At 46.0% G+C, this 16,927-nt stretch overlaps 1 protein-coding gene across 1 annotated transcript in view; it reads left to right on the top strand.

Annotated features, from left to right (window-relative positions):
• The first annotated feature begins 11,422 nt into the window (after positions 1–11,422).
• Positions 11,423–16,927, top strand: part of HIF1A (hypoxia inducible factor 1 subunit alpha) — a 155,334-nt gene continuing 149,829 nt past the window's right edge. The window contains exon 1 of the mRNA XM_063947699.1: positions 11,423–11,746. Coding sequence (XP_063803769.1) covers positions 11,715–11,746 — 32 coding nt within the window. The 5' untranslated portion in view covers positions 11,423–11,714. The remainder of the gene's footprint in view (positions 11,747–16,927) is intronic.

The following is a 16,927-nucleotide window of genomic DNA, read 5'->3' as shown; positions in this document are numbered from 1 at the left end:
CTCACAGGCTGCGGATTAGCAGATATGCCCCTAGCCCGCAACATCACTGCTTCCAGGTTGCGTTCCACAGTGGTGGTATCCAAATCCCAGAAGTTCAGGATCCGGCAGCAGATGCATGTATCAGGCTGGGCCAGCAGGCAGGTGAGCCAGCCCAGCAGAGGGGCAAATGGGACCGGCAGTCAGGGTAGAAGACAGGGTGGAAACTTAAGGTGAGGGGTGCGTGGTCTTGTGCAGGGACAGGAGGGAGAAGCAGAATGGACAGACAGGGTAGAGGAGAGGGTATCATACGCGCACGCAGGGGGGGTTTCCGAGTACCTAGAAACCCCCCCTGGTCTCCGATCCATCGGCGCTCCCGTCCGATTTTTTTTTTTTAAATGAGGAGAAGCTTATGCAGCAGCTCCCTCCTCTTTACACTGTCCGAGTGACAGTGTGAACCTGGCTGCTGCCGCTGCTGGCTGCCTGTAGGGGGAGCTGCAGCGGAAGCGCGCAGCTCCTCTCAGGCAGTTCAAGCCGGGGCCATGAGACAGAGCTACGTGAGGCAGTGTCTGCTGTTTTCAGCTCCCACTGTAGTGTAAGGTGAGGAGGGGGTTCTGTTCAATGTTAATGGATGTGTGTATTGCTATGTAAAATGTATAGTGTGTGTGTATTAATGTATGTATGCTAAGTACATGTATAGTGTGTGTGTGTAACTATGTATGTTTGCTGTGTGCATATATAGTGTGTGTATGTATATATGCTGTATGCATGTGTACAGTATACATTACTGTGTGTATGTACAGTATGCTGTGTGCATGTATAGTGTGTATCTATGTATGCTGTGTGTGTATATATATATGCTGTATGCATGTGTACTGTGTGTTGTGTGCATGTATACTGTGCGTGTGTGGCTGTGTGCATGTATACTATGTTTGTATGTCTGCATGTATACTGTTAGTATGTATAGTGTGTGTGTGTGTTTGTGTATGATGTGTGCATGTAAACTGTGTGTGTACACATGTATGCTGTGTACAGTATGTGTGTATGTCTATGTACAGATGTTCTGTGTGTGTATATATGTATGTGTGTGTGTGCATGTACGTATGTATATGTGTATATATATATATATATATATATATATATATACATACACACACAGCTTGTGCAGTGTGCTGGCTACTCAATTACGAGCACACACACACATACACGCGCGCGCACGGAAACCCCCCCATAAAAATCCTGCGTTTGCCACTGGGTATGGTCTTAGGGAACGGAGGGAGTACTTGGGCATTTGCAGCTCAGGTGCTGGCAGCTGGTAATCAGTTCACCAGTGGGCCAGCTCCTTCTGGCTAAGAACCTGTGGGGGTAATTCAGACCTGATCGCTTGCTAGCTGTTTTTTGCAGTCCTGCGTTCGCATAGTCACCACCCACCGGGGAGTGTATTTTAGCTGTGCAAGTGTGCGATCGCATGTGCAGCCGAACGGTACAAAAAAACTTTGTGCAGTTTCTGAGTTGCCCAGGACTTACTCAGCCGCTGCGATCCCTTCAGCCTGTCCAGGGCCGGAATTGACGTCAGACACCCGCCCAGCAACTGCTTGGACACGCCTGCGTTTTTCCAACCACAGTCGGACGTAATGGGAAGTGAGGGAAGACATAACCGGAGAAACCATGTGACCAGCAGAGAGGAGCAGATCACGGAGGCCGGCAGCAGGGAACCGAGGCACCGGGTAAATAAAGACCCCTTCCCCCCACAGCCTACATTCAATGCAAACCCCCACCCACCCACTTCACCGGCGCTCACATCCAGCAAGTGGGGCTGATGACAGCGTCTCCCCACCTCAGCAGTGGGCCAGCATCAGCTGAGCTTCCCCGCCCATGGCAGCCAGTGGCGGCTGCCTATATTGTCGTTCCCGGGCCTCACAATTTCTGATGGTAGCCCTGGTGACTGAGATGGAGATGGGTAACCTCATATGAGAGAGACTGCTCCAGAGGTAAGTGACTAAGGTGGTTCCCTTACACACCACACTGCCAGTGTACTGGTTGTACTGGGAACTTCACAAGCAAGAATATAAAACTTTGTTTTGCAGTGTAAATGGATAACTAGGAGCTTTACTACTGTAAGGAAATAATTCGTTGTTAAATGGAAGGTCCTTTAAATGTTTTTTAAGCATGTTTGGAAACCTTGGAATGAGAGGCTGAGAGCCCAGGCTTTGCATCATCCTGATAAATCTCAGTAAAGCAAAGGGGAACAGTATTTGTAATTGGTTCATAGAGAAAAACAAGTTCCTTCCACACTCCAAAAATGGCAATCCAATCACTCTGTGATATCACGAAGAGGTCTCACCCTGTGCTGGGCTATTATGTTATCTAAACATGAGCAGTGATTTCCAGCACTGTGATCTCACCAGAGATATTCCTATTGCAGAACTGCCTGTCCGTACTAGTAGTCCCAAGATGTCTTTTATAATGCTCCGCCAGTACAGTCCAGATATTAAGGATATCCATGAGCAGGGGTGTATCTACACATTGGCCAGGATGGCAGTCGCCAAGGGCGCCAGCCGAGTAGGGGGCGCCGCCCGACAGTGCCACCCTCGACCAATGGTGGAATCCCTACAGCCGTAGTGTCCGGCAATACCTGCTGTGCCGAGCTGCCTGGAATGGAGGGTGGAGGATCGTTCAGCAGGCAGGAGCTGGCGCCGGTGTCCACCACCACAATGCACTACAGGGAAAAAACTGAAAATAAACTACAACTCCCATCAACCCTTCCTGTTGGGAGCTCCCGGTGGCAAGGGCTGCTGGATGCTGTAGTTTATTTTCAGTTTCTTAACGTAGTTTGGTATGGTATGGTGCCGGACACTGGCACCAGCTCCTGCCTGCTGAACGATCCTCTGCCTTGCTTCCCATGCAGCTCGGCACAGCAGGTATTGCCAGACACTATGGCTATCTGCTGGGATGTTGTGGGGTGGGGACTAGGGCTATGTGCTGTGTGGGGAGGCTATGTATGTGCTGGGAGTGGGGGAGACTACTACTATGTGCTAAGGGTGGACTACAGCTATGTGCTGGGAGGCGGATGGGGACTATGGCTATGTGCTTGGGGAGGTGAGGGGTTATGTGCAGGGAGGGGGACTATGGCTATCTATGCTGGCCGGGAACTATTGTTATGTGATGGGAGGACGGGGGGGGGGACTACTGTATGACTGTGTTGGGAGAGGTGGAGACTACGGCTATGTGCTGGGGAGACTACGGCTATTGCTTGGGGAGGTGGGGGCTATGGCTATTTACTGGAAGGTGACTATGGCTATGTGCTGGGAGGGGGATGGGGACTATGACTATATGACTGTGGGGGCTTATCTGGCACTGTGGGGGCATATGTGTATCTGGTACTGTGGGGGCTTATCTGGCACTGTGGGGGCATATGTGTATCTGGTACCGTGGGGGCATATCTGGCACTATGAGGGCATATCTGGCACTGTGGGGGAATGTGTGTCTAGCAATGTGGGGGCATATCTGGCAACATGGGGGCATATCTAGCACTGTGCTCGCATGTCTGGCACTGTGGGGGCATATCTGTATCTGGCACTGTGGGGCATGTGTGTATCTGGCACTGTGGGGGCATGTGTGTAGCTGGCACTGTGGGGCAGATGTGTATATGGCACTATTGGAGTCATATGTGTATCACACCTTCATTTTCATTGGCCACGCCCCATGTGGCATATGGCCACATCCATTTATTGGTGTGTGTGCGCCGAAGGTGCGCACACACAGTACCACTAAGATTTTTTTTCTACTTGCACCACTGGGTAGTGCGCTGCCCTGCACTTCTTTGCACTACTATTTGATTATACTACCTGGCCTTGGGTGGCATTGCCTCCACAGCCAGGCCAGGCACTGCTGATGTCTCCTCAGTGTTATAAGAATTACTGTGTGGGCATAATGTGTAGTGGGAACTGCTACTGTGTGGGCATAATGTGTATAAGGGTTACTACTGTGTAGCGTAATTTGAATTGGGGGAACTATTGTATTGTCATGCCCCTTTCCCACAAGATCATGTCCCTTTTTTGCACATACACCTTCCCTACTTCAAATATGGGGGGACCCCTAGATACACCCCTGACGGAAGTACCCGTGTCTGGCTCCCAGGTGCGACCCGTCATCTTGGTATAAAGCAGTATTACTGCACATGTGGGTCAGCCCCATTTACACAGAACTCAGGTCTGTCCTGCATATCACTCACAGACCCTCCCTTAAGGCGGCCAATAAACAGCTTTTAAGCATAACCTGGGTCGAGCTGTTTACACTGCCTCATTACTGGGTCCAACCCTGGTAGCTACTAGGGTCGGATTCCCTGGTCACTCGACCTGGGAATTTTCAAGGACGCTTTTACACCAACTGTGACCTGGGTAGATCCAGCAGTAACCCAGGTCACAAGCTTGGTTTAAAATAAGATTTTACTTACCGGTAAATCTATTTCTCGTAGTCCGTAGTGGATGCTGGGGACTCCGTAAGGACCATGGGGAATAGACGGGCTCCGCAGGAGACATGGGCACTTTAAGAAAGAATTTAGATTCTGGTGTGCTCTGGCTCCTCCCTCTATGTCCCTCCTCCAGACCTCAGTTAGAGAAACTATGCCCGGAAGAGCTGACAGTACAAGGAAAGGATTTTGGAAATCCAGGGCAAGACTCATACCAGCCACACCAATCACACCGTATAACTTGTGATAAACTTACCCAGTCAACAGTATGAACAACAACAGAGCATCAGTTCAACCCTGATGCAACAATAACATAGCCCTTATTGCAGCAATAACTATATACAAGTATTGCAGAAAAAGTCCGCACTTGGGACGGGCGCCCAGCATCCACTACGGACTACGAGAAATAGATTTACCGGTAAGTAAAATCTTATTTTCTCTAACGTCCTAGTGGATGCTGGGGACTCCGTAAGGACCATGGGGATTATACCAAAGCTCCCAAACGGGAGGGAGAGTGCGGATGACTCTGCAGCACCGATTGAGCAAACAATAGGTCCTCCTCAGCCAGGGTATCAAACTTGTAGAACTTTGCAAAAGTTTTTGAACCTGACCAAGTAGCAGCTCGGCATAGTTGTAATGCCGAGACCCCTCGGGCATCCGCCCAAGAAGAGCCCACCTTCCTAGTGGAATGGGCTTTAACTGATTTTAGCAGCGGCAATCCAGCCGCAGAATGAGCCTGCTGAATCGTGTTACAGATCCAGCGAGCAATAGTTTGCTTTGAAGCAGGAGCACCCAGCTTGTTGGATGCATACAGGAGAAACAGTGACTCCGTTTTCCTGACTCTAGCCTTTCTGGCTACATAAACCTTCAAAGCCCTGACCACATCCAGTAACTCGGAATCCTCTAAGTCACGAGTAGCCACAGGCACCACAATAGGTTGGTTCATATGAAAAGATGACACGACTTTTGACAGCAATTGTGGACGGGTCCGCAATTCTGCTCTATCCATATGGAAAACCAGATAGGGGCTTTTATGTGACAAAGCCGCTAATTCTGACACACGCCTAGCCGAAGCCAAGGCTAATAGCATGACCACTTTCCACGTGAGATATTTTAACTCCACCATTTTAAGTGGTTCAAACCAGTGTGATTTCAGGAAACTTAACACCACGTTAAGATCCCAAGGTGCCACTGGAGGCACAAAAGGAGGCTGAATATGCAGCACTCCCTTACAAACGTCTGAACTTCTGGTAGAGAAGCCAACTCTTTTCGAAAGAAAATGGATAGGGACGAAATCTGGACCTTAATGGAACCCAATTTTAGGCCCAAATTCACTCCTGACTGTAGGAAGTGAAGGAAACGGCCCAGCTGGTATTCCTCTGTAGGAGCATTCCTGGCCTCACACCAAGAAACATATTTTCGCCATATACGCTGATAATGTTTAGCTGTCACGTCCTTCCTAGCCTTTATCCGCGTAGGAATGACCTCGTCCGAAATGCCCTTTTCTGCTAGGATCCGGCGTTCAACCGCCATGCCGTCAAACGCAGCCGCGGTAAGTCTTGGAACAGACAGGGCCCCTGTTGCAACAGGTCCTGTCTTAGGGGAAGAGGCCACGGGTCCTCTGTGAGCATTTCTTGCAGATCTGGATACCAGGTCCTTCGTGGCCAATCTGGAACAATGAGGATTGTTCTCACTCCTCTTTTTCTTATTATCCTCCGCACCTTGGGTATGAGAGGAAGAGGAGGAAATAAATAGACCGACTGGAACACCCACGGTGTCACCAGTGTGTCCACAGCTATCGCCTGAGGGTCTCATGACCTGGCGCCATACCTCTGTAGCTTTTTGTTGAGGCGGGATGCCATCATATCCACCTGTGGCAGTTCCCACCGACTTGCAATCTGCGTGAAGACTTCTTGATGAAGTCCCCACTCTCCCGGGTGGAGGTCGTGCCTGCTGAGGAAGTCTGCTTCCCAGTTGTCCACTCCCGGGATGAACACTGCTGACAGTGCGATTACGTGATTCTCCGCCCAGCGAAGAATTCTGGTGGCTTCTGACTGAATCAGAACCGGTTGGTCGCGAAGCAGGGTCTCCGCTTGACGTAGGGCGTTGTATACGGCCCTTAGTTCCAGGATGTTGATGTGAAGGCAAGTTTCCTGACTTACCCACAGAGCTTGGAACTTTTTTCCCTGTGTGACTGCTCCCCACCCTCGGAGGCTTGCATCCGTGGTCACCAGGATCCAGTCCTGAATGCCGAATCTGCGGCCCTCGAGAAGATGAGCACTCTGCAGCCACCACAGGAGAGACACCCTGGCCCTGGGGGATAGGGTGATTAACCGATGCCTCTGAAGGTGTGATCCAGACCACTTGTCCAGTAAGTCCCATTGAAAGGTCCTCGCATGGAACCTGCCGAAGGGAATGGCCTCGTATGATGCCACCATCCTTCCCAGGACTCGAGTGCAGTGATGCACTGACACCTGTTTTGGTTTTAATAGGTTCCTGACCAGTGTCATGAGCTCCTGAGCTCTCTCTATCGGGAGATAAACCCTTTTGTCTAGAATCATGCCTAGGAAAGGCAGATGAGCCATAGGAACCAACTGCGACTGTGGAATATTTAGAATCCAGCCGTGTTGTCGTTACACTTCCAGAGAAAGTGATACGCTGTTCAGCAACTGCTCTCTTGATCTCGCTTTTATGAGGAGATCGTCCCAGTACGGGATAATTGTGACACCTTGCTTCCGCAGGAGCACCATCATTTCCGCCATTACCTTGGTGAAGATTCTCGGGGCCGTGGAGAGACCAAACGGCAACGTCTGAAATTGGTAATGACAATCCTGTACCGCAAATCTGAGGTACGCCTGATGAGGTGGATAAATGGGGACATGAAGGTATGCATCCTTTATGTCCAGAGACACCATAAAATCTCCCCCTTTCAGGCTTGCTATGACCGCTCTTAGCGATTCCATTTTGAACTTGAACCCTTTCAGGTATATGTTCAGGGATTTTAAATTCAATATGGGTCTGACCGAACCGTCCGGTTTCGGGACTACAACATGGTCGAATAATAACCCCCTCCTTGTTGAAGGAGGGGAACCTTGACCACCACCTGTTGAAGATACAATTTGTGAATTGCAGTTAACACTATTTCACTCTCGTGGGGGGAAGCCGGCAGGGCCGTCGGTGAGGGGGTATCTCCTCAAAGTCCAGCTTGTATCCCTGAGACACAATATTGCCTAGGGATCCAACAGGGAGTGAACCCACTTGTGGCTGAAATTACGAAGACGTGCCCCCACCGGGCCTAGCTCCGCCTGTGGAGCCCCAGCGACATGCTGTGGATTTTGTAGAGGCCGGGGAGGACTTCTGTTCCTGGGAACTAGCTGTGTTGTGCAGCTTCTTTCCTCTGCCCCTGCCTCTGGCAAGAAAGGACGTACCTCAGACTTTCTTGTTTCTTTGTGATCGAAAGGCTGCATTTGATAATGTCGTGCTTTCCTAGGCTGTGCAGGAATATAAGGCAAAAGATCAGAATTACCAGCCATAGCTGTGGAGATCAGGTCCGAGATCCCTTCTCCACACAATCCTCAGCCTTCCATATGCCTCTTAAATCGGCATCACCTGTCCATTGCATATCTACAGGACACGTCAAGCAGAAATCGACATAGCGTTGATTCTAGAACCTAGTAGACTAATGCCTTTTTGGGCCTGTTTTATATATATATCTTAAGACAGCATCTTTAATATATATATCTATATATATACATATATATATATACATACTAGGGTCTCAATCTCTGCTGATAAGGTACCTGTCCACGCTGCTACAGCGCTATAAACCCATGCCGACACAATCGCCGGTCTGAGTAGTGTACCAGAATGTGCACGCTATCTGCAGGATCCCTGAGAATAGCTGTTAAGTCAAGGCTACCTTTTGGGCAAATGTGACACCCTAGGGGAAGATTCCCATAGTATCCTGGCCCTAGTAGGGGAAGGATACTCCCTGAGAATTCTTTGTGGGAAACTGCAGTCTCTTGTCTGGAGATTCCCGCTCCTTTTCATCATGAGAGGAGGGAAATTTACCTCAGCTTTCTTCCCCTTAAACATGTGTACCCTTGTGTCAGGGACAGATGAGTCATCAGTGATATGCAAATCATCTTTTATTACAATAATCATATATTGAATACGTTCCTGCCATTTTGGCTGTAACTTTGCATTATCTTAGTCGACACTGGAGTCAGACTCTGTGTCGATATCAGTGTCTATTATTTTGGATAGTGAGCATTGGGAGACTCTGAAGGTCTCTGCGACATAGGGACAGACATGGGTAGATTCCCTGTCTGTTCTCTAATCTTTTGTGCAATAAATTCACCTTAGCACTTAATTACACATATCCAAACAGGTTGTCGGCGTTGTCGACGGAGACACCCCTCACACACATATTTGCTCCATCTCCTCCTTAGGGGAGCCTTTTACCTCAGACATGTCGACACACACCTACCGACACACCACACACTCAGGGAATGCTCATCTGAAGACAATTCCCCCACAAGGCCCTTTGGAGAGACAGAGAGAGTATGCTAGCACACACCCCAGCGCTATAAACCCAGGAATAACACAGTAACTTAATGTTAACCCAGTAGCTGCTGTTTATAATGACTTTTTGCGCCTAATTATGTGCCCCCCCTCTCTTTTTACCCTCTTCTACCGTGTATCTGCAGGGGAGCTTCCTCTCAGCGGTGCTGTGGAGAAAAACATGGCGCTGGTGAGTGCTGAGGAAGAAGCCCCGCCCCCTCGATGGCAGGCTTCTGTCCCGCTTAAATATACATTTTCTTGGCGGGGGCTCATACATATATTCAGTGCCCAACTGTATATATGCTAAACTTTTGCCAAAGAGGTCCCAATTGCTGCCCAGGGCGCCCCCCCCCCCTGCGCCCTGCACCCCTACAGTGACCGGAGTATGTGAGGTGTGTGTGGGAGCAATGGCGCACAGCTGCAGTGCTGTACGCTACCTCAGTGAAGACTGGAGTCTTCTGCCGCCGATTTCGAAGTCTTCTTGCTTCTTATGCTCACCCGGCTTCTGTCTTCCGGCTCTGCGAGGGGGACCGCGGCGCGGCTCTGGGAACGGACGACGAGGGTGAGATCCTGTGTACGATCCCTCTGGAGCTAATGGTGTCCAGTAGCCTAAGAAGCAGGACCTATCTTCAGAGAGTAGGGCTGCTTCTCTCCCCTCAGTCCCATGATGCAGGGAGTCTGTTGCCAGCAGAGCTCCCTGAAAATAAAAAACCTAACAAAATACTTTCTTACAGCAAGCTCAGGAGAGCTCACTGAACAGCACCCAGCTCGTCCGGGCACAGATTCAAACTGAGGTCTGGAGGAGGGACATAGAGGGAGGAGCCAGAGCACACCAGAATCTAAATTCTTTCTTAAAGTGCCCATGTCTCCTGCGGAGCCCGTCTATTCCCCATGGTCCTTACGGAGTCCCCAGTATCCACTAGGACGTTAGAGAAAAGGGGATTTACTTATAGGTTCATCTACTCCACACTCCCTTCAACGGCATCTAACCCATGGCTTCCACTGGTATCCGGTCTTTAGGTCGACCTCACTTAGGTCGACAGTCATTAGGTCGACCACTATTGGTTGATATGCATTAGGGCGACATGGTCTTTAGGTTGACATAATCAGTAGGTCGACATGGTAAAGGTCTACACATGACATGGCTGACATGAGTTTTTTAACAGAAAAAAATCATTTTTTAAATCTTTTTCTTACTTTACGATTGACATGGGCTACGATTGGGGAGACAACTTGCCCAAAGCATGGCGAGCGAAGCGAGTCATACGAGTGGACACGGTGCACTAACTGGGGTTCACGGTAACGTTGTGAAAAAAGACACCAATTTTTTCTTAAATCTTGTCGACCTCATGACCATGTTGACCTATTTCACGTGTTGACCTACTCACTGTTGACCAATAGTGGTCGACCTAATGACTGTCAACCTAGTTAGGGTGGACCCAATGAACCACACCTGCTTCCACCACCCTGCCGCTTACTTGAGTGCTAATGACCACTGATGGGTAAATGTTTATGTTTATAGATCACCGTTTTCTTGTGTGCTCATTTGTTTATATACTTAGTCAGGCGCTGCGTAACCCTTGTGGCGCCATATAAAGGATGATGATGATGATAATAATACTACATTTTTTCAGTTTATTTTATCCAGGTTATTGTAACTGCAATGCGGTGTGAAACAAATCAGCCTATACTAGGTACCGTATAACCGGGTGTGGTATTGAAAGTCGACAGTAACTAGGTCGACAATGTCTAGGTCGACCACTATTGGTCGACAGTAACTAGGTCGACAGGGTGTCTAGGTCGACAGGGTCTTTAGGTCGACATGTTCTAGGTCGACAGGTCAAAAGGTCGACATGAGTTTTTCACAATTTTTTTCTTTTTTTGAACTTTTTCATACTTAACGATCCAAGTGGACTACGATTGGAACGGTAATCTGTGCCGAGCGAAGCGAAGGCACCATGCCCGAAGCATGGCGAGCGAAGCGGTGCACTATTTGGGGTTCCCGGTCACTCGACGAAGAAAACGACACCAAAATAACATTAAAAACTCATGTCGACCTTTTGACCTGTCGACCTAGAACATGTCGACCTAAAGACCCTGTCCGACCTAGACACCCTGTCGACCTAGTTACTGTCGACCAATAGTGGTCCACCTAGACATTGTCGACCTAGTTACTGTCGACTTTCAGTCCGGATCCCCGTATAACCAGGCCTCTGTGGATAACACAAAGCCCTGTCTGCGGCAGCTACAAGGTTAAACCTGTGTAATCTCTCGCACTCCGGTAACCTCGCCATGGTTACACCCCCTTGCCCATATCAGCTGACTCCGTACATGGGCGTGACCGGGGAGACGGGGGCTCGGCTTTCACCTTCCCTGATTGGTTTCCGTGATTACGTCAGCAGCTGCTACGGCCACCACGCCTACTCCGGTGACGTAAGCGCAGAACCAGCGTTTTGTTTGCGTGTGAGAAAGTCGGAGAGACACCGGAGCGTGAGAGCGACGTACCGACTACGCACTGCGTCACCACCAGCAGTCGTCGCAGCTTAGCCTTATCGCTGCGAGCCAGCCACCCTTGTAGGGTCACCGGGCTTCTGTTACCTGGGCGGACTGAAAGCGGTTTCCACCTCTAGGCCTCAGTGTGTGAGCGGCCCAGCACAGACCCCGCGCCTGCCACAGCTCCGGACACCTCCTTGCCTCGGCTGGCATGGAGGAGATAGTCGTCAACGACAAGAAGAGGTGAGTCTGCCCTAGAGCTGCGTGCAGTGGAGGCTTCTATCCCATTGCCGGCGTCCCCCGCTAGGGGGCGCCTCTGAGAGTTGGTTAACTGGTGTGTTAGGTTTGGTATCCGTTCACATGGTCGACCATGTTATGGTCGACCACTATTGGTCGACATTGACATGGTCGACATGGACACATGGTCGACACATGAAAAGGTCGACGTGAGTTTTTTTTTTTTCTTTTGGGGAACTTTTCCATAGTTTACAATCCACATGGACTACGATTGGAACGGTAATCTGTGCCGAGCGAAGCGGTAGCGGAGCGAAGGCACCATGCCCGAAGCATGGCGAGCGAAGCGGTGCACTAATTGGGGTTCCCAGTCACTTTACGCAAAAAATGACACAAAAAAAGTTAAAAAAACTCGTGTCGACCCTTTTCACGTGTCGACCCTTTTCACGTGTCGACCATGTGTCCATGCCAATGTCGACCAATAGTGGTCGACCTAATGACTGTCGACCATAACATGGTCGACCATTCATACCGGAACCGTTAGGTTTACATGGCAGACAAGGGCAGGTTCAGGGCTGGTGTGGGTGATGGTACCCTCTCCATCCTCTGTGCACCGAAGTTATTGGCGTGTCTGAGTGTTCCCCCAAACTTCTGGTGCCCCCCAGATCCACTACATGCCACATTGTCAGGGGGAACTGAACTGTAATGTGTTTAGTAGTATAGTTTGTGTTATTGTAATGATTGCAGCATTTATTGCACCCATCTGATGTCCAAGAGAAAGTGATCAGAGCATTTACCCGCGTTACCCTGTATTCTGGTGATATTAGTTCCTATTTGGGGATCTAAAAAGGGCATTTATTTATTAATATAATAGTTATAGTGCAAACAGTCCGTGGCACTTTCCAGTTGATACTTAGTTGACATCAGTCTGTGGCCCAGTGGAGCTCGCAATCTAGATTCCCTACCACATCTGTGTGTGTATACACACAATTATTTTTTTTTGGTCAGCATAGTGAAAATTGGGTGGGAACTAGTGCCCGCCGCCTCCCAAAGTCAGTATTTGCGGTAGTGTCCTACTGTTGCATATGGCCCGTTCCATGTGACGGAATGGGAACTTTCGGGTACATTTGTAAAATTAAGTCCCATTCAATGAATAAGCTTGAACAGTGAATCCAGAACTCTCTTTTATCATTAGTCAGATAAAGCTTAGAGTTGATCCTAGTAAAATAAATGTTTCAAAACAGTTCATTGTTTGGGGGGGTGGGGGGGTAGAATTCCAATGTACTTAGGATGGAGCAGGACTCGGTGAAAACACAAAGTCCTTCCAAGGTAACGTAACATTAAAGTTCTGTGAAATTAAGGTGCATACATACGGTGCGATATATTCTTGATAGATATATATATATATATATATATATATATATATATATATATATATATATATATATATATATATATCTCTCTATCATATTCGTTCTTTCTGGCACTCCTCGCTTTCCAACCATTAAACGACCCGGTGCCCTCCGAATAATGTATATAAAATTCCAATGTTTGAACGGCGGCACTCCACGGGTACTTGAAAAACCAAATGTACTAATCCATAGTTCTACGTTTCGGTTTTATTCATCAAAACCGTCGTCAGGAATAAAGTAGTACAATACAATTCTTACCTTAAATAGAAAACACCACCCACAGTGTACCGGTGCATCAAAGCGCCAATTCTGATTAGGGCTGACGTCATCCATCGCAGACCCGCATCTGCAGAATCCACGTCAGTACTAAGCAGCCAAATTTGTGTATACCCATCACCATGGAAACAGTATGAAAAACGGCTTCATATAATGCAAAAAATTATCAACATTTAAACAATGTACAAGTACACATCATAAAATGATAGTAAGATCATTGAAAACAATTGAGAGATAGATATTCATTCAGCCCGTTCGGCTGTAAAGTATTTAAAGTGTATATCCACCTTGTTTCTTTCTGGAGGAGGATTCTATCTCGATCACCTCCACGATTGTTCTCAGGCACATGATCTATAATTTTATATTTAAGTTGTGCTAATGTGTGCCCTGCTGTTTTAAAATGTTTAGCAACTGGTTGATCTATATTTTTGCCCATAAGGCTCTGTTGTATTGCGCTTCTGTGCTGTGCCATCCTCTCTTTAAACGTTCTAATTGATTTACCAACATAGAGTTTATCACAGGGACATTTAATGTAGTAAATAATATATTTACTACTACACGTTAATACATGCCTGATCTGTATCTTTTTACCTGTAAACGGATGCATAAAATGATTTCCTATCTCTAAATATAAACACGTTGTACACCCTAAACATTTATATACTCCAGGTTTCTTTGTAAGAAAGTGTGATTGAGTATTTTTTAATTTAGTGACATCAGTCACTACTATTGAATCCCTTACATTTCTCCCTCTCCTATAGCATGGCATAAGTCTCTTATTTTGTAGTGATGGAAGTTTTGGATCATTTTGTATTAGAGGTTACTCTAGCAAATTACTTACAAAAGCTATGGAACGAGCTCTTAGCATGCCTAAAATTCCACAAGTGAATCAGGATAAGGACCAGCAGGTAAAATCACTTGTTTGGGTCAATAATTACAATACAGGTAGTAAACAGATTAGTATTGAGGCCAAACGGCACTGGCCAATAATACAAAATGATCCAAAACTTCCATCACTACAAAATAAGAGACTTATGCCATGCTATAGGAGAGGGAGAAATGTAAGGGATTCAATAGTAGTGACTGATGTCACTAAATTAAAAAATACTCAATCACACTTTCTTACAAAGAAACCTGGAGTATATAAATGTTTAGGGTGTACAACGTGTTTATATTTAGAGATAGGAAATCATTTTATGCATCCGTTTACAGGTAAAAAGATACAGATCAGGCATGTATTAACGTGTAGTAGTAAATATATTATTTACTACATTAAATGTCCCTGTGATAAACTCTATGTTGGTAAATCAATTAGAACGTTTAAAGAGAGGATGGCACAGCACAGAAGCGCAATACAACAGAGCCTTATGGGCAAAAATATACATCAACCAGTTGCTAAACATTTTAAAACAGCAGGGCACACATTAGCACAACTTAAATATAAAATTATAGATCATGTGCCTGAGAACAATCGTGGAGGTGATCGAGATAGAATCCTCCTCCAGAAAGAAACAAGGTGGATATACACTTTAAATACTTTACAGCCGAACGGGCTGAATGAATATCTATCTTTCAATTGTTTTCAATGATCTTACTATCATTTTATGATGTGTACTTGTACATTGTTTAAATGTTGATAATTTTTTGCATTATATGAAGCCGTTTTTCATACTGTTTCCATGGTGATGGGTATACACAAATTTGGCTGCTTAGTACTGACGTGGATTCTGCAGATGCGGGTCTGCGATGGATGACGTCAGCCCTAATCAGAATTGGCGCTTTGATGCACCGGTACACTGTGGGTGGTGTTTTCTATTTAAGGTAAGAATTGTATTGTACTACTTTATTCCTGACGACGGTTTTGATGAATAAAACCGAAACGTAGAACTATGGATTAGTACGTTTGGTTTTTTCAAGTACCCGTGGAGTGCCGCCGTTCAAACATTGGAAATATATATATATATATATATATATATATATATATATATATATATATATATATATATATATATATATATATATATATATTTATTTAAAATCGCAAGAAAAGTTAGCACATATCGCACCATGTGTACACAGCTTGCGATACTGATGTGTGGTCCTTTTGGTATTTCAAGAAAAAATAGACTGTGCAGGCAAAGTAATTTTGACTATATTGTGTACAATCTAGTACAAAGTATAGCCAAAATATGTGCTTCAGGGCTTGGGGGGAGTTTAAGGAAAATCGCATGGTCAAAATCAGGCAAAGTCAATATCTTACCGTGTGTATGCACCTTTAAACCAGGCTGGACTCCGTGCAGGGTAAGCAGACCTAATTTTGTAATAATGTATTAATCTAAATATTTTGTATTTGTTTGTTGTACAAAAACAAACAAAAAATTGTTTAGGTGATGGACTGGGACATCCAGTGTGACTGATAAGGACATGAATAACTTTTTTATTATTCTGTAATGTTTTATAGTATGTTCATTATAATGTATGTGTGTGTATATATGTGTGTGTGTATGTATGTATGTATATATATATATATATATATATATATTATGCACTATAGTTTATTATTATTATTATTATTATTATTATTATTATTATTATTATTGAGTCACAACAAACCCTTTAAACTTCCTCTGATTTTCACATGGCTTTAGGATTAGCACTTACAGAAATACAAGTATTGCCACATACCTCTTCACCAGTATAGGAGACACTGATGGTTTTTTTGTTTTGTTTTTTTACACCAATTTCACCTTGAAAATGCAGTGATGTTGAATCTGTATTTTTGTCCATTTGGTTTCACTTTCTATGGAATGGCCCATATACTTTGTCTGGTGGTCTCCTTGCAATCTGTGGGTAATTATTGGAGGGCCTGTAGCTAAGGGTTCTCATTACTGATGCCCATTTGTTATGGAAGTAATTAGTACCCATGTCTCAGGGGGCGGATTGCCAGCTTTGTGGAAGATGAGTCCCTGACTCTCTAGTCCTAGACTTGCTGTATAAATGGTACTTTGTCAATTAAACAGAAAACCACTGTTACTTATTCTAAGGATGCAGAAATTCTGTCCTTTTTATGTTACTGGGTTATGTGTGAGTTTGCTATTTGGCGTACAGTTTACCTCGGCCAAAATAACTTTTTAGAAGCCACAGTTAATGTATGGTCTATTTATTACATTGCATGATCTTTGAGCTCTTATAAAAAAAAATGCTCATTGTTTCTTAATTGTTATTAGGAAACCTGCGTTTATTGGAAATGGCAGCTCTTTGCAGCATTCTTCTGAAGTATAGCTGTTTGTACTTCCTGTTTGTGTGTAGCAATATCTGTAACTCTGCATGAAAAATCTGTCCTTGCTTACATTTCATTTGCATTTCTTGGGCCGTCTCAATTTTTAATGTTATGAGTTTTTAAATGAGATTATTAAACCTTTGTTAAGACATTTTATCATACCTCCCAACTTTCTGTTGTTGTGGCGCGGGACACGCTCCCGAAAAGGTGGTGTGGCCTATG

This window comes from Pseudophryne corroboree, chromosome 12 (assembly GCF_028390025.1).
Source record: "Pseudophryne corroboree isolate aPseCor3 chromosome 12, aPseCor3.hap2, whole genome shotgun sequence".
Taxonomy (NCBI): Eukaryota; Metazoa; Chordata; class Amphibia; order Anura; family Myobatrachidae; genus Pseudophryne; species Pseudophryne corroboree.
This window is presented reverse-complemented; position numbering and strand designations above follow the sequence as displayed.